This window comes from Lytechinus variegatus, chromosome 5 (genome assembly GCF_018143015.1).
Source record: "Lytechinus variegatus isolate NC3 chromosome 5, Lvar_3.0, whole genome shotgun sequence".
Lineage (NCBI taxonomy): Eukaryota > Metazoa > Echinodermata > Echinoidea > Temnopleuroida > Toxopneustidae > Lytechinus > Lytechinus variegatus.
The window spans coordinates 26402459-26421507 of NC_054744.1; the positions used below are offsets into that span (position 1 = coordinate 26402459).

Here is a 19049-nt window from a genome sequence, read left to right on the forward strand (position 1 = left end):
GGCGATCATCTATTTATACTTCCTACACAATTATGAATGATTTGAGAGCCGAATGAGCTGAAGTATGATATCTCTACTGTTAGTGATTGTGTAACAATTGGCTGTCCATACTTAAACCACAACTTTAAACCTGAGTTTAAGTTAAACCCGACTTCAGAATACGGGCCATTGTCTTCTGCATGTAGATGTCTACTTTTTGTCGTTTTTTGTGTGTGTCTTGTAACTTTATGATAAATATGTCTCCAATAGTGAATTAAAAGGAATGGTATGATGTAGAATTTTACAAGTTGTAAGCCATTCTTACTTCTAAGCTATGTGCCATGGGCCTATAGATGTTAAACAAAATGTGTTGAAAATATTTTTTAAAGTTGACCAGTGAAGCGGGTCAAAGACTTCCTGTCACAAATTAGGTCCTTTCTGTGCAATTGATTTCTATGTGTTTAGTTTTAGCAAGATTTTGGAATGATTTGATCTTACAGAATATAGAAATATATACCATTATCAATGAGATGTGTTGATAGAAAATTTCATAAGTAATGATCAATTGTGCTGCAAATCTGATTTCAGATTATTTATGCTGTAAAAGGTTAATGAAATCCTCCATGATGGAATAAACATTTTTGATCGTGAATGATCAGAAATTCATGCAGGAAATGAGAACCTAGAAAATGACAATTTTGTCGTACATAACTTTTATTCAAACACGCATTCTCATGATTTATTCATATACATACATATATTTTACTTATCTAAGAGTAAAATAGCGTAAGTTGTAATCCATTCACTCTTCAACGTGTGATTAAAATTACTAATCTGTCGTAAGAAGTCATGATGAGGTTTGCATTCTTGTTAGGGCCTAATGGATAATACTCCACAAATCAATGTGATTTCTAAAGCAAACAGTTGGGCATGGACAGAAGCACTCATTCACTTTAACTGCAGAATCATGATCTCTTGCCTTGTGACACCCCATCTTCCAGGAACCCAAACCAATTAACTCATTAATGCCAGTCATGCTGCGTGTGGAGAAACCTGCCTTGTTTTGATGACGATGACATTTCCAATTAAGCCAATTTATTCCATTCCATCTATGAAGACCAATTAGTATACCTGTTGAGGATTCGTATTGAGCCAAAAACACATTCATTTGATGAATCCTATATCTCTTTTATCTAATGCACAGTTGGTCCCAGTCCCACATGCCTAAATTCCATTTCCCCCCCTCCCTCCCCATCTACACACACACAAATGAAACGGCAAGTTCAATATGCTAGTCTTGTGTGAAGACTCGTTGATCATATTACATAGAATTGCGATTGATTCAAATGAAATTCAAATTGAAATAATCCTCAAGTTCCACTCCTTTAGTACATAACTGAGTTTGATTTCAATTTCACTTTGATGAATAGAAACTCTTTGTCAGATTTTCTCTGTTCATTAATGTAAATTTAAAATGTAGCATTTGGTGTACTCCTTGATGGCTTTCAGGCTTACATAACAGGTTGAAATGACTGCACTGGACTTTATGTTTACATGTATTACTCTTGCAACTAGCTAGACCTATCCTCAACTTGCATTGACAAATAGAAAAATAATGAGATGTCCTAAAGTTCTAAAACATACATGCATGAAGTTTAGTAGTTGTTAAACATACTATGGGCACCGTGTATTAAAAAACAATGAAATTATGATTATATAAATATAAAGACATGTTAAAGGAGCTAAAGGTGCTTCGTTTCACAACTACATGTAAAAATAGATGCACAAAATGCCCTTTTCCCCCTTCTGTATTGAGAAGAGCATACTGTTAGAAGTTGGTCATTACATGCATTGTGAGTCTGTCTTGAAATGATTCCTTGAATACCAATTTGAGAGAGAACTTTGGAGTCAGTTCCATCATCAGGGACCTAGGGCCTGTATTAAAAGTTTAGCATCATTGCAGAACTTTTGTTTTACAACTGATTGCATTGACTACAATGTAAAATCAACCGTGAAAACAAGCATACAATTAATCGCTGACCTTCGTGTTATGGGATCCTGGATACCTTTTAATCAGTAAGGAAGTCTAAATAGATTTGTGATTTGTAGATTTAATTTTAAACAATTTTTTTTTTCTTTGTAAAATCCACAGGTTTTTTTCAACCCTCCAAGGCCTTTGGCAACAAAAAACCACCTGTAAAAGCATCTGGTGAAAATCAATAACTTGATTCATGGATATGAATTGTAATCTAATTAAAGATCTGTCATGTCACATGCATGAAATTAGGTTGGAAATTGTTGGTGCTTTCTCTTATAGTAGGATAATGACCCAAAGACAAATCATGTGATAGTCGGATGCTGATCCTATGTCTGATACTCACGAGATTATAAGACCTTGAAAACATTCATGCACATAATGATAAAATCAATACGTTACATATCTTCCCGGAAGCTTTTATTAGAGTATTTTAAAATAACATTGGACAAAATTCATAATAATCATGATTTTCATAAATTCAAATCTACTCTTCACACATGCACCGTTATTGGTGCAACAGAGACTTTTAAACCTGTCACGTCAAGTTTTTAAAGGAGGTGACATAAATTGATTGAATTTCAATCCAATTATCAAAATTTATCGTCACCTATTGCTCAGGGTAAATGGGTAAAACATGCATTCTCTCGTTTACACAAAATCTTTTGTTTTTGTTCTAAGCGTCCCCAGATAATAAAATAATCATAATTTATATCAAAATCTATATTTCAAAGTTAATGTAGGAAAAATTGATGAAAGATATTTTCATGGGCAGTGGTTTGGTAATAAGGGCCTTGCTTTCATAAGTGCCCCATGGATATGACGTGAAAGTTGCTTTCATACCCTCCCCCTGATTACAAAAATGCCAGGAATTTTGCAACTGAAATCATCTGAAGGAAATACCCACAAACTAGGTACTCTTCACATTTTCAAAAACTTCACAGGGTTTTCTTCATGTTCTTGGATATTTGCAATGCAAAAACTTATTACAAAAACTTGATTTAGCGAGCAGAATGTGCATCGTAATTTACTACAGGAATACCAGTCATATTGCAGGATCATAACTACAAGAACCTTGTCTTGGCAGATGGGAATGCGAAAAATTAATTTTGAAGACCAAAAGTTTTCTTAATTTGTGTGTATTTTTTGGTGATCGTTTGGGTAGGAAAGCACCTACAGCGTAATGTAATTGATGATACCCATGACAGAGTCTTGATGCTGCCGTTTGATAAACTTTGATGATAACTCGTTTTGAGGTATTTATAGTTTTCCTGTGTTATAACAGTTAATTCATGTAGCAGGATGGAGAGGAGATAAACGACAGGAAAAGTGTGCAATAAGCATGATAGGAAAGAGCCAATCAGAGCCAGTCCCTATCTCAAATTGGCAACTCCGTCGTCTGCAGATTCTGTAATATCAAGTCAACAATTTGATTTAATTGAGGATATCAACATCACTTTTTTTTTCCAGACATTAACGTGAGCAGGACAGGAATAGCGCTTCCTTCCCATCATTTTTTTATTTTATATTTCTTAATTTATTTTTTTAAAAGTTGTTTGTTACCCATGGTTATTTTTAGCAAACTTCTGATTAGTCTGAGAATAACAATATAAAATGTAAAATATGTTATGAAATATTATAAAAGAAAATAATACCCAAGGAAAAAAAACATCATTAGTCCTGTGATATTTATAGAATGATGATGAGCTGATTCTCTTTCCATGTTTCGGCCATTTCCCCATAGATTATTGTTTGGTGTTATATTTGTTGCAGTTTGACATTCTGCAATCTGCGTCCTTTTTTCTTTCTTTTTGTCTCCTCTACTTTTTGTTAATCAGCTTGCAGCCCAGCCCATTCAGTTCCTTTGTGCGTCACATTGAAATGTACAAACATATTATTGAAGTTTCCTTTTACTTCATGTTTTTAGAGACATGCGGTTACAATTTGTCATGAAATAAAATCATTGAAATGAATTTAGAATAATTTTTTCTAAGTTATTGCAAAGGCTCAATATATGAATGATTATGTTTTATGTGTAGTGATTGCTGTCTTTCCACCCGCAATACACTGTAATGTGTACATGTATTGATGGACAGGAGATTTTTTTTTATGTGCAATATGTTTGCGTGTCGAGGAAGATATTGAGAGATTCTTCCCTGGTTGCCACCAAGGTTACATGTTACTTCATTTCAGCGGTTGTGTAATTTTTTTTTTATGAAGAAAATAGAGAGTATCATGAATTCAAAGATGATTTTAAAATTACACATGCATATTTCAGGTTTTTGCTTTTGTTCTTCTAGATGAATGGAGAGAATGGGGGCATTTATCACAAAATATTGTAAATTAGCAATGATTGATTTTGGAAACTTGCTATGAAATTATATTGTGGGTTTTTTTCATATTTGGATGTACCAATATCTTTATTTTAGTGATATTGGAACCATCTAAAGTTCCAGACCTCTCCGAGAAGAATACCATTATTTTTACTTTGGTGATAATGTGTTTATTTCCTTTTAATAAAAAGTAGCCTGCAGTATATCTTTAAGAGGAAATCACATTTAAGCTAAATTCCATTATCAAAACTCTAGATATAAACAATATTTTGAATAGGATTGCATAATATTTCTTTTGCAAAATCACAGTACCAAGAACAATGAGATAAGTATAAAGTGCTTCATTAATAAGACTTGAAGGCAATTAGCCATATTTCTACTTTTTTAAAATAATAACTTATGTATGTCATTTACTTGGTCATTTATTGTATTAATATTTGGGGGATTCAAGTACCTTCCAGACTAATAATTGTGTTCTTGAATTATGAATATTATTTTTTTAAGCTTAAAAATGCTTGAGACATGGGCAGTAGTGCCATGTTATGCACTACCACTTTGCTTTGAGAGGCACAGTAGGTATTACCAAGGAGTTACCAGCACACTCCTTTGTATTACAACATGTTTGTAGCAGCAGTATAATATGTTATGTTAAAACATATACTGATTCAATCAAAACCTTGAGGTTTAAGTCACTGTACTTTTTTTCTCTGCATTATTTCCAATGTGTACAGATAGAGAGGGGATGAATATGTTTCTACGCTCTTTAACGTGGGTAGTTTCTGTCTAAGTCTGTATTTAAAAAAAATTATGAATGATTCCCTAGTTTCACTTCTTAAAGAGTGAAAATATATTGACAAATGAGTAAAATTTCACTCTTCCCATGTTCCCAGAATGATAGTCATCTCATGAAAGAATGTGCTATATTCAATCCAAAATGAATCATTTTTACTAAAAAAAAAACCAAGTCATATCTGATATCACTCCAAAGGGATTGAACATTCACTTTTCCAGGGTGCTTTTTGTTTTCTTAGAGTAAGCACATAAGTGTATGTCTTGGTTCAAGGTATGTTTGTAAATTAAGTGTTATATGACATTCCTTTCCCTTTGTAGCACTGTCAGTTGTCATGGTATCATTGTATAAATTGCAGAAATTTCACTGGGAAATTGACCGTCCAGTTATTGTCTCTTTATGCAATCTGTTCTAATGCATTATGTAATGTTTCATGTTGAATTAGAACCCACTTTATGCAAAGAACTCGCATGAGTCGCAAACATCCATATAACTTCACAGCTTGAGTGCACGTTTAGTAATTCATTGCACTCTAAAGTCATATGCCTCACCATGAGAAATCACTCTAATACATGTATATTGATGACTGAATAGCGATGCGGCAATATTTCTTATAAATGCTTCTTATGCCCTACGTTTAATCATCAAATTTGTCTTCGAATGAGTCATATTGTTTAGTGTCATCTAAAAAAAAATTACAAAGCTGTCATGTAAATCCAAGTGGGTAAAATGGTGGCTTTGTTCGTGTCTGTAGTGGTGTTTTGTGAGTGGTTTGGGGAAGAAAATAGTCATTGCTATATTCCTCTTTCTTATACTCTGCATACCAAATATAGTCTCGATTTAGATATGATGTATGTTTGTAAGAATCATTTGGAAAGAATAAAATCTATGCAAGGATGTGTTACAAAACGAGCTTGCCTATTTGTCTCACTTTTGAGTGGTATCAAAATTGTCAAGAGTTGTTGTTCATATATGTGATGCTGAGTATTAAGATAAATGATGACAATTTTAACTTTTTAAGGCTCCTCTGGGAATGATGATGTGTGTGTGAGAGGAGAGTGAAATGTATAAATTCAGTTCCTTATACAAATGTCATGGTCTGTTCTTTATGAGTCATTTTTATATTTTCTATTTGTTTCATCTCTTGCCCTCTCTGTCTTTCAACCACGAGAATTTCTCTCACTGTATGTTATCCAGATATCATATTTATCTTGATTAACACAATTTATATCTTGGCATGAAATCTGCCAGTCGCCTAGTTTCAAATTGTGAGTTTGGGCCTGAAATGATACAATTTACAATGCAATCATGTAAAAAAAAGTGGACTTTCAAAGCAATATTTCTAACTGACAAGCTTCATTAACAAATGCCAATCAATCATTGCCATGACAATTACGCAAATTCATCGGGTAGACACAATAATTATGATGTATGAATCTTTGTGATGATCGGTATCGGTGCGATAGCTCAGTCGGCAGAACGGGGGTTTCGGATTCCAGTGACCCGGGTTCGATTGATGATGATGATGATGATGATGATGATGATGATGATGATGGTGATGATGATGATGATGATGATGGTGATGGTGATGATGATGATGGTGATGATGATGATGATGATGGTGATGATGATGATGATGGTGATGGTGATGATGATGATGATGATAATGGCTATGATGATGATGATGATGATGATGATGATATTGATGATGATAATGTCTGATGATGATAATGTCTATGATGATGATGATAATGGCTATGATGATGATGATAGTGATTATATTGATGATGATAATGGCTATGATGATGATGATGATAGTGATTATATTGATGATGATAATGGCTATGATGATGATGATGATGATGATAGTGATTATATTGATGATTATAATGGCTACTATGATGATGATGATGAAGATGATGATGACGATGATATTGATGATGATAATGGCTATGACGATGCTAGAAATGATGTAATGATGATGAATTAGAAAGTAGAAATTTAAAGACGGTCATCACAGTGGAGTACGAAGAATACGTGAAGAAGGAAATAGATCATTTAAATCATGGAGGTTTGTAATATGATAGAGCTAGGAAATTGACACACTGGATAAGATTAATATTGTTAATGACAAGCGTAACACCCCCCCCCCCCTCCCATACACAGAACAATTCATGTAGAAAATATGATACAACATCTGATATTTTAAAAACAGAAAAAGTCGTGATGAGAAATACCTCCGTAAGTGACTACAAGGGTCCCCGGAGTGGGACGGAGGGAGGGGGAAGCTTAAAATGTCCTTCTGCACTTATAGTATTTGTAAAAGCGGAATCGGTAGATCAGAAAGTTCAATATCTCCGATATCTTATTATGAACCTTTTATAGTCCTTACTATTATAATTATGCTACCCCTTGATTTGTACATCTACAGTTGGCCTGAGATTTGGCGTGCGAGATTAAATGCTCCGTTTCGTAAACAACCACTTCTTTTCAAATCACCATGGTGACAAATTGCCACTAGGTTCTTCCTTCGTCATCCTACTTCATTCGTTTTACTGTATGCATTTCTTTTCACATGGACGTGACCGAAATAGCTCTTCCCTATTTCTCTTCTCCAGCAGTAGAAAAATACTCAATATAGTTTGGCGAGGCGACGTGAAGTGTTTGCAATAAAACAGAGCAATTCTGGAGATGATGTAATTTTTTTTTCTTGGTCATGCAGATATCTGCCATTTTTTGATGTCGTGATCATAAACAAGTCACAATTTTCATGACAGAGTTGTAAAATACTAAACCCGATGGAATTTCGTATGGTTTGTTTGTCCCATTTTAACTTAAAATATAAAAATATTCAGAATTTCCCCCTTTTCTATAAATTCCTCCCTCGCCACCCGCTCTTTTTCTATCTATTTTATTTCCCTCTCCCTATCTTCCTTCTCCAATCTATTCATCATAATTTATATTTTTACCCCCAGCCCCTCCCACCCCCCTTTTTTTTTACTTCGAAGGAAAAACGCATCGAAACATTATCATGACCTTCACTATCTCTGCCTCGCAGACGTAACAAACATTATGTGCTTTTGAGATAATATAACCTCTTATTTACGGCTATACATCTAAACCGCATCGGCACCCCCTTAATTACCCAATTACATTGAATTGGTTTTCAGACTTTATTCTTTGACTTGAAATTCAAGCGCGGCTCCATGACACATACAAAAAAATATCACAGGGATGAGATCCATAATAGAGCAGTCGCCTACCCCCTCCCCTCCCTCGTATTTTTCGGGTCATCAAAAGAAAGGAGCGTATTGAATAGAGAGTACTTGGTCCCCGGGGGGGGGGGTAGGGGCACTCGGATTTCGAAAGGGGAGGGATATGCAGCCCAAAAATATGAAGAGGCTTAAAAAATACATTGCAAATGTGGGGGGGGCTTGCAAAATGGAAATTAACATGAAATGGGGGTCAAGAGAAATGATGAGTGGCTTAGGAACGGGTGCCATACATTCCCATACTGGCAAACGTGAGTGCCCCCCCCCCCCGGGAATCGGTCATGTAGCTATGGTTAATCTTTTTTGTGGGTTGGGTTTAAGTGACATTTAGCTTTTAGGTCACTTTGCGCCCGCCCCTCCTAAAAGAAATACCATGATCACCCCTTTTCTTACTGCTCCATGATAAAATCTGGAGACTGACGATGCGCCAATGAAAAAAAGATTAGGCACCATTTTTTTTGTTTACAGTATATTGTGACTGACTTTTCAAGATCGATTTTTTTTAAGATTTCGACGTAACATATACGTATGCCTTTTTTACTTTCCGCGTAAAAGTACCGGGTGGGTGGGTCATAAAGCTGTTCGTAAGTTAAGAGCGACTTTAAGAACAACTGGTGATCCCTTCTTGCGGTAAGTGGTATATTGAATTGGCGATGGTTTAGCGCGTAAGAAAGGATCACCAGTCGTTCTTAAAGTCGCTCTTAACTTACGAACAGCTTTATGAAACGGTCCCCGGCCCGTATGAGGGCAAAGAGAAACGCTGCATGCAGTCTCCGCGTAGATTACTGAGGATTAATTGGAATAGTGTAAATCTAATCGGAGCCAGATCTGTTCCTAGTTAAATGACATAGATCTCCGAAGAAGCTCCTTGGAATTACTTTGGCTCGGAATGGTGTAGCCGGCATCAATAGAGTCCATGCATCAGGATCAAAAGAAACTCAGAAAATTTCGTTCATGCACTCACAGATGGAGTTTACTCTCAACATCTCCTCGTTAAATTTGACTCGTAGGTAATATTCTGTAACTTTCACCATCGAGCTTTCTTTTCTTCCTTTTGACATCAATGTCTCATCTGATTGCTAGGTTAATATTTCCTTTTTTTAAATAGTTTTGCCCCCCCCCCTTTTCCCTTGGTGGTCAGAAAGTACTAGTACCAGGAACACATTCCCTCTTGGTGCAACCTGTGTCTTCCCAACTTCCTGGTGCAACTGACTCGATATGATCGATGCTCTGGAAGATTGTAGTTGCACGACTGGGAGATCATGAATACTCGTAGTTCCTTAAAAATGATTGCATGTAATCATGTATGTCTTTTGAGATGTTGCAGCTAGCGCCTTTCTAATATGATTAAACCCCGGCCCCCTTTAACTTGCATATTGTCCAGGGTTTTCAAAGATTATGAGCCTGCCTTACTGCAATCCAGGGATTGTTACCAGAGACTCAAATCATGACACATGAATGTGGTTTTACGCTAGCAAGATCATGGTGCGTGGGAAGTAGATATCGAGGCGTTGCTATATCACTTTAAACCGGACGGGGGGGGGGGGGGGCTGCACCAGGGGAGGCGCCAGTATAATTTGTTGAAAGGGCCAACTCGGGGTGCAATTAAAACGAAACACGCGATATCTTATTTTCTCAATTGAATAACCGATGTATTTTGAAATTCCTCGGCTAAGACCTCTCAATATTTCATTCTCGTATTTATCTTTCTTCCATTTTCACATTTTTCTCTTTTCCTCCCCTCTCCCTTCTTCACTCCTTGAAAAATCATAGGGGCAATCGCCCCCTGTGTCACCGCTCCTGTGTATAACCTGGAAGTTCAGTGTCTCATGGGGTAGGGGGTTGGGTGTTAATTAGTCTGCATACACAGACTCATATTTGACACTTTAAAGGGATGGTCCGGGCTGAAGGTATTTATAGCTTAATGAATAGAATAGAATTCACTTAGCAAAATGCCCAAAATTTCATCAAAATCAGATAACAAATAACAAAGTTATTGAAGTTTAAAGTTTAGCAGTATTTTGTTAAAGCAGTCATCATGAATATTGATTTGTGGGCTGATGATGTCACATCTCCACTTGTTCTTTTGTATTTTATTAAATGAAATCAGGTTTTTTTTTCCTCCAAGAACTATAAAAATTGGATTGACAACTGATTTAGTGCATTAGATATTTATTGCTGCAACTTATTTCATTATAAGGGAGACCCACACAAGTATGAAATAATGAAAAAAATATGATTTTATGTAATAATAAGAAAACGGAAACTGGAGATGTGACATCATCAGCCCACCTAATGAATATTCGTGACGACTGTTTTCACAAAATATCGCTAAATTTTAAACTTAAATAACTTTATTAATTTTTATCCGATTTTGATGAAATTTTCGGCATTTTTCCTCAGTACATTTTACTCTATGTATTAAGATATGAATATTTTCAGCCCCGACCATCCCTTTAACTAATATCATACCATGTCTGAAATGAAGAATAGAGACGCGAAACTGTGCGTTGTGGCGTGCGCCTGTAATCCAAACTGTGGGGAAGTTACAAATTCAATGCAGAGGTTCGAGGTTCGAGCCCTGGTCACGTCTTTCGGATGGTGACGTTAAAGGTCGGTCCCAGACGTAAAAATAATCATATCTGATTGATACACGTCTGACAAAACTCAAATACACACACACACACACATCTGCCTGTCGAGCAAGCCACAATACATAGTGATTCTAGTGTCACTGCTTCAGATTCTGCATGATGCCCTATGCAAATTGTAAAAACCATGGGTCTGTACCTGCAGACTAGCTGTTACTTTAAAAAAAAAAAAACTTGGACGGGATTGATCAATGTCTGGGTTATAGCCACCCAGCTATATTATAGGGTACATTCCCGATTCCCTGAGCGAGATTGTGGTCTCGCATAATGTTTCTGCGGATGGACTGGATAAACCTAGCTATGTTATTATGTTGTTACTATGTTGTTTGGTTTGCAGGGGAAATTCGTGGGATTGTAACATAAGATTACTCCCTAAATATATGGGTTAACCCCCCCCCCATACTCCTCCGATCTTTCTCTGATCGACACCCCCCATGCCTGACAAGAACGTAAAAATGATTACAATAAATCATTCATCATCAATGAAAATATAATTTTAAGGATTTTTTACTCCATTCTATTACTCAAAACAACAGTACGAAAAAACATGTTTTTCATCTATTCTTCCATAATTTTATACAGGACATTTATCAATTGGAATTTTCCAAGCAAGATAAGCAAAGAGAAATATACTTAATGATAACAATAAACCTATCCTCCCCCCCCCCACACACATACTTTCCCTACTCCACGTCAAAAACACACCAAACTCAACAAATAAACACCCTAACACACCCTAACATAATCCAGTCACGGAAATCAAGTACGCACACACACCCTCACAAGCTAGTTCACATGAGGGCGCTAAACTGATGAGTGCTCATGAAATTTCTCTCTTTTCTATTCTTCTGCTGGCCGATTCAAAATTTGAGACCAAGCATTTTGATAAGTATTAAGAAACTACATGTATATATATATATCCTACTCATTAGTTCAAAGAAAATAATATTTGGGCTATAGACATAGTAAATTTTCTTCCTTTATTTCTTCTGTCCTATATCTTGCATGTGAAATCTGTGTAATGTGAACCTTACGACAGGAATCACCTGCAATTTTACATATTTTAGTGTATTTTCAGGAAAATAACGTCCATGATACATGGTAGTCATAGAAACAAAATAAAGTATTCACGGGATGCTGATATGCATCCGCTCTCAATATATGGTTTTAAATAGATCGAGATATTGGTTTCCTTTATTACTTAAACAAAAAAAAAACATGGCAACACCTATATATATGGCATACATCCCAAGTTTCTTAAACTGGCTGCTCCTTTTTGGGTAAATTTATTCAATATGACATTGCGAACATGTACTATTCCAAGAGATTTAAAGACGGCAAGAATTACCTCAATACATAAAGGAGGATCATAATTTTAGACCGATATCTGTTCTACCCGACTTGTCTAAAATAATAGAAAGAGCAATCCACAATCAACTTTATGAATACTTGAATGAAAACAAATTGCTAACGAATCCCCAGTCAGGTTTTAGACCTTTGCATTCTACTACTACATGTCTAACTGAAATTACAGACTATTTGTTTGATAAAATGGATCAGAGGCGAATGATCGGAGGTATTTTCCTCGATTTATGTAAAGCGTTTGATGTTATACCACACAATTTCATTCTTAGAAAACTGAAATATTATGGAATTAAGGGTAGCGAATATGATTGGATGAAAACATAATTATAACAGACAGGAGACAGTTTGTCGTAGTAAATAATTGTATCAGTGAAAGTGTAAATATTAGATCAGGCGTCCCACAGGGGTTCATATTGGGTCCATTGATATTTTGTATTTTTATCAATGATAATTATATGTAACTTGAATTTGAATGTTAATTCCAAAATGTGTCCTTATGAAGATGATACTGCTCTGTTCTGTCATGGTGTATTATCTGATGAGGTTCAACCTGCAAAGTGATTTTGATGTCATCTGTAACTGACTCAACCTTAACGGTATGCATTTGCATCCAAAAACACAAAAGTCATGGCATTTGGTCATAGGAAAAGATTGAAAAATGATGCTTTAATGATAAGATATAGAAACGATCCCATAGAAAATTTAAATATTATCAAATGCTTGGGTGTAACACTTGACTCTTGCATGACGTGGGGAGAACATTATCATTGTTAAAATATATCGTATACGATAGGTTGTATAAAGAGAATCAAACAATTCCTTCCGCCTAGGTTTCTTAAGATTTTATATTTTGCCATGATTTTTTTTTTGTTATTGTTGTACATCTTGGGGAAGCTGTGCAAAAACCAACAAAAATAAAATACAAAAACTGCAAAATAAGATTAGTATGCCCGAATGATTTTGATTAAGGACTATCTTACTCCCCAACATGAATTATTGTCTACACTCAAATGGCAAACAGTGGAGGAACGTATTAAATATCAATTTTGTGTTCTAGCTTGCTGCCGTTATATTTAATTCTCTCCCTTGTGATATGCAAATAATTATGCACATCCCTGCATGCATTCAAAAGCAATGTAAATTATTAAAATTCTACACTGAATAACTTGATGTAAATGTAATAATTCCATGAGTAATTGTTGATTTTACTTTATTTTTTTACTTTATTATATGTTACATAATTATATTGAATTGCTGTTGAGTAATTTGATAAACTGCAGGACGCCTTTGGAAAGCAGTTTTGCATAACTGAACAGCCCTACCCTGCAGTATAAAATAAAGAAACCAATACATTAATAATTAAATATTGTTCATTTTCTTTCCTTTGCTCATCTTCTTATTTTACAAGAAACGTATTCATGGCCAAGAATAACCGTTTTCACATCATAACAGGAAAATAAAAATTCCAAAATAATACATTTTCGTCGGCGTAATCATTACGTGGTATAAAACACATTTTTGGAATTGATCGTCCACGAGAAACTGAAAAGATAACACAGGATGTATAAAATGGATCCGTATTATAAACATCCTTCCACATAAGTTCTATCGGGAATATAAATTTGACTTCTGAAATCAAATCCGGTGAACAATAGGGCCTACAATACAACTATAGGAACGGGACTAAGAACTACATGTAACTCCAATATTTTAACTTAGATCATCATGATATATAATAACAAACCGACTTACAATGGCTTTGCTATGTGACCTTTGTCACAATGTTATCTGATGAAAAGAATTGCTTGTCCATATCAGGTCCAGTTGACCAATACCTGTATGGTTTTATTGAGGTATATTTTTCTATTTAATGTTCTCCTGTAAACCAAGATTCTGCTTAATGATCCACTGAACTCTCTTTATGAATCAACAAAAACGCCAGTGCGACACCAATAACAAATGTAGACGCATTCAGGTAGAGACTCGAACCTCCGACCTGCTGCTGGGCAATATAGGCTCCAACCACAATAATCAGTAGATAAAACGTGCCAACCCTCTGCCATGATGACCTCCCAAAGGCTAGCATGGTCCCGCAGACGACTTCAATGAAACCGATAGCAGACATCAAAATATCGGGCGTGATCGTCACCGCGAACATACTCTTGAAGGGAAGACTGGCAAAATGGTCATTGAAGATGGATTCAAACTGTTCGTGACCGAAACCGTGATCGAGCTCCACGGGGGCGACTTTGAGCAGACCAAGAAAGATGAAGAATAGTCCAATCAGAAATGACGTGATGTACCTCATAATCGTCATTTTCTGATTATGTCCGATATTTCAGTCGATCGTTCAAAAGTTGAAAACTGCAAAATTATTATAATGATCTCACATAATCATGATATTCCTAGATATGTTTTGATCACCAAATACATTTCCTGATAACTCTTCATAAAAGACGAACTGGACCTTCACTGGGGGTAACCTTTGCCAATCTATAAATAATGTCCCGCGGTGCTTTTAATTCTTCTCTGAAAAGCAACAATTTATGAAAATGAGTATTGCAGGTAATTGCTCCTCGTATGAAAAGTCGAAGAAAAGTTTACCGCTAGCAAAATTGTCTACATTAATCATTTAAATAATCCAAAATAATCGAACAGAATTGTTCATCCATTTCTGCATGCAATGGATTTTATGCAGGTTTATAATAGGCCTATTGGCATGTTTAAGAATTTATTCATTTGTTTCATCAATAGAAATACTCTTTGTCTAGTTAAGGCTGTGTAAACTGAACGGCAAACATGAGATAATCGTGCAACGATAGAAGCCAATGATGCCGGGATAACTTTATCTTACTCAGAACAAAGGTAAAAAGGCAAAGGTCAATTTAACACCAATGGGTAACGAATTGTGTAAAATGAACCCCTGCCGCCCAATTCACGAATTAATGTAATGTTCTTGGGCAGGTAACTGAAATATAAGTAAATGGATCCTTCTGTTATTCATATTAATATTTGTGTTTGTTCAAAATGAAATAGTTTTTCCCTTACCATATCGAAAACTTGAAAAGTAATAGGCCTATTTAAAGATATATACTACCCTGGCTAAATAAAACAGAATTGCCTGATTGGATGAATGAATGAATGAATGAATGAGTGAGTGAGTGAATGGATGGATGGATGAATGAATCAATGAATGGGTAAATATATAAGTATATAGATTAAACAATTAATTTATTCATTTAATAATTTTAAAAAATGATTAATTGATTAAAACAATTAATACAAATGTAAAAAAAATCATGCATGTATTCGCACATATTTACATAAGATTATGACGCAAAGCCAAATAGAGCATCTTAATAAAATATTAATTCAAATCCCTCCAGAAACAGGTTACCCTATATCAATGGGTTCACCATCAATGAGAATCTGTTCAATACCGGAGAGCGATTTTCTTAATTTTCCATATATCTAGAAATATTGACTTTGTCCTCTGAAATCTGAACTACTGCATGAGCTCTGAACCGTACTATATATGGAAGTTACTATAATTGCAAATTTATCATATCGTGCAGGTTTTAAGCAACGGTACCGGACCCGGGTCCTAATCAGATGGTGGAAAGCCGGGATGGAAAGGAGCCACCGGCATTGTTGATTTGAAAAACTGATTGAAATAAACAGTGTGGCTTTTGAAGGATTCAAATATCCCGTGATTGTAGCAAAGCAATATAACGGAGAGACATGGAAGGAGGAATATAGGGGAGGGTGGGGGAGGTATATCTCCCCATCGATGTAATGATTTAGAATTTGGTCCTGACTAAGTCAAACCCATCTTTGGGTCATTGACATTCAATAACTTGAAAGACCATAGACATGCACATCAAAAGTTTTATTTTTAAAAATACCATAATTTAGTTAGTTTTCTGTCAATGAAAACGATAAGTAGGCCTACATGTATTTGAATTTTCAGAAGTAAGAAAGTCGATCCTTTTCCCCCAAATTGGTGGGCGCCAACTGGACGGCCATCTGGCCTAGCTGTGTCTGTGATGCCTCCGGCCACCCCCCCCCCCCCCCCAAAAAGGGAAGAAAATGACGGACAAAAAATTTTTTTGCCATTTTCCCCTTTTCGCGAGGATACCATTGAAATTGATACCCTGATTCACGCTTCATACGTTTACCCTTTCGGCCGCGACGATTTTCTAATTCTAAGCAAATCAACATGGGTAGATCTAAAAGTGACAAGAAATCAAGGCGAAGTAGATCAAGAGAAAGACGAAAAGACTATTCAAGGCATAGGAAAAGGTACGATATTTATTTGAAACAATTGGAAAATCATAGTAAACCAAGTTAAACCGTCGGAGTGTATCTTGTGTGGTCCCATGTACCACAAATCATGTAGGGAATGTTACCTTACCGGTACGGTAGCAACGCGGTTTGTCTGCTGCACTGCATATGTGCGTCAATCATGTTTGCTCCTTGGACCCCACTGCTCCAGGGATTTCCAAAGAAGTTTCTCGAGGGATAAGCTACGAGAGAGAGTGTGCATGGTGTGTGTGTAGCAAGGTGGAAATTTGTTATTTGCCTAATCTAATGAATAATGTAGGCCTAATGCAAGGCACTCATTCAATGAACAAGCCAGGTTATATTATAACCTTGTTAGGCACGGCCGTAGTCACTAGATGGCGCTGTCACGGAAGTGTTCAAAATTTGTACGTAAGTTTTCGTCCGCTTGTCAATGAGTGAAATCGCATAGCGATGCGATATCGTCAAAATTAAGCCGCTGTCAGCGCGGATGAAAATGATATTTTCTCTTTGTGATTGTCCTCCCGTGCGATGAAAAATATGTCATCGTAATGCATAGGACTTTCGCGAGCTACCGAAGTCATTTTCGTGCCCCAAATTTCATGATATCTTCCAAAAATAACCATGAAAGTGTCGGTAAGTCAAAAATGTCTTGAGTTGCTGTCAATTCTTACCTTATTTAGTTGTATTTCTTGCAAAATGGGTCTCGAAGTGTTCTGGATTTTCCGTTGATTGTGAAACTTGAATTGATTTCCTTTTTGTTTCTTGCAGTTAAATTGCAGCGCGGGGAATCGCAAGGGCTGTGGAAGCCCTTCTCAGTGAGGTTTACAAGCTGAGCTGCCCTTGAATTTGGTCGAATTTCGAGCCATTTTAATCGCGCGCACGGGATGATTAATTAACATAACAATTAGCAGATTAGAGATCAAGATTACGTCACGTACGTGCGTACGTGTGAAACACAGAAATGAAATTGAACTTGAATCACACGGAATCACAGTCAAGAAATGCTTTGTTTTCTTTGTTTGCTAAATGATTTCCTGAATTTAAAATCATGAATAAACACCAGAGTAATGACATGAAGGAGATAATCATGGTCATATGAGGAATAACTAAATATTTTCTGAAAACGAGTGAATATGATGGGACAATAATGTGCATGCACTGGAAAATGAACATTCACCTCACTGTCAGTGCCGTGGTGTCAGTCACTCAGACAGTGCTTTACTGCCTTTTACTGGCCTTTTCTTTGCACTGCCGCCGCCACTGGTTTTTCTTTTGCCAACTAGATTAAAACTCATTTATTAATATGTTTATTGCAATTTTTGAATAAATGGTAATACAAAGTGGAAAAAAAATGAAGATAAAAATAATTTGGACTAAAAACTTGTCATGCCATCACCCCCCCCCCCCCCTCTAAAAATACACACTATCTTGAATGACTCGTTAATTTAATTTGCATTGAAAAAATAAATAATTGTATTTATGCACTTTTTTTATTTCTCATTCTTTCTGCCAGAATATCAGATGCCATCATGAATAACCTCACCACCAGATTGAACTCCTAAACATCTTGATAATGACTATCTACTGAGATATATCTTGCCTTCTTGAGATTGGAAGTTTTAAGTTCAAGTCAGAGTGACCTAAGGCCCTACTAACCCAGAATCCAGATTTACATAAAAACAAATCCCACGAAAGATACAAACTGATTTTACTCTTAATGTGTAGTGTGTATGTGAGACACTGTGTTTGTGTTTATTTTGAGGAGGACCTCCTGTCTCTGTTTTTATTATTTTATTGACTGAATGAATGATCAATACCTAAAAGTGAGAACTGATTTTTGAGGAGAGTACATTAGTGTATGGTTTTGAGTGAATTTGATTTGAGTAACTGTTTTTCTTTATTATTTTTCTCATAATTATTTTGCCTTTTATTATATATTTTCAGTTATAGTAACCAAATTTGATCAAAGTGTTCAATTCTTGGGATAGAATTTTATCAGGTAATAAAACTGAGTTTGATAAATCTAAAAAAGGACACTGAAAAAATATGAACACTTGGAGATGCTCACTAAGAAGAGGAAAAAAACATGAAAGGAAATGGAACTTAAGTGGATGTTATAGCATGCCTTTCGCAGATCTCCAAGCACCAGGAATCATAGGCGGCGGAAGTGGGGGGGGACGTATCCCCCTAAATTTGAGGTGGGGAGGGGACGATTCCCCCCCCTCAATTTTTTGTTGATAACCTTATTTTTTAATTTTTTTGGGCTTGTCAATTTTCAATTTTGTTTCCTGTGTCCCCCCCCCCCAGATATCATTTGGT

The 19049-nt window shown here is 35.9% G+C and overlaps 2 protein-coding genes across 2 annotated transcripts in view; one reads left to right on the forward strand and one right to left on the reverse strand.

The window, feature by feature from the left end:
- Positions 1-14322: 14322 nt before the first annotated feature.
- LOC121414985 (transmembrane protein 35A-like) lies at positions 14323-14742 on the reverse strand. Its single transcript, XM_041608027.1, has one exon. It carries the CDS (start codon positions 14740-14742, stop codon positions 14323-14325), a length of 420 nt encoding a protein of 139 aa, XP_041463961.1.
- Positions 14743-16573: 1831 nt separating this feature from the next.
- Positions 16574-19049, forward strand: part of LOC121415828 (cactin-like) — a 32449-nt gene continuing 29973 nt past the window's right edge. Inside the window, exon 1 of the mRNA XM_041609172.1 lies at positions 16574-16727. Within this exon, the coding sequence (XP_041465106.1) occupies positions 16645-16727 (83 nt within the window). The 5' untranslated portion in view covers positions 16574-16644. The remainder of the gene's footprint in view (positions 16728-19049) is intronic.

Bases quoted from the DNA above. Each gene is read 5' to 3' on its own strand.
- LOC121414985 (XM_041608027.1), bottom strand. From the start codon at position 14,742: ATGACGATTATGAGGTACATCACGTCATTTCTGATTGGACTATTCTTC.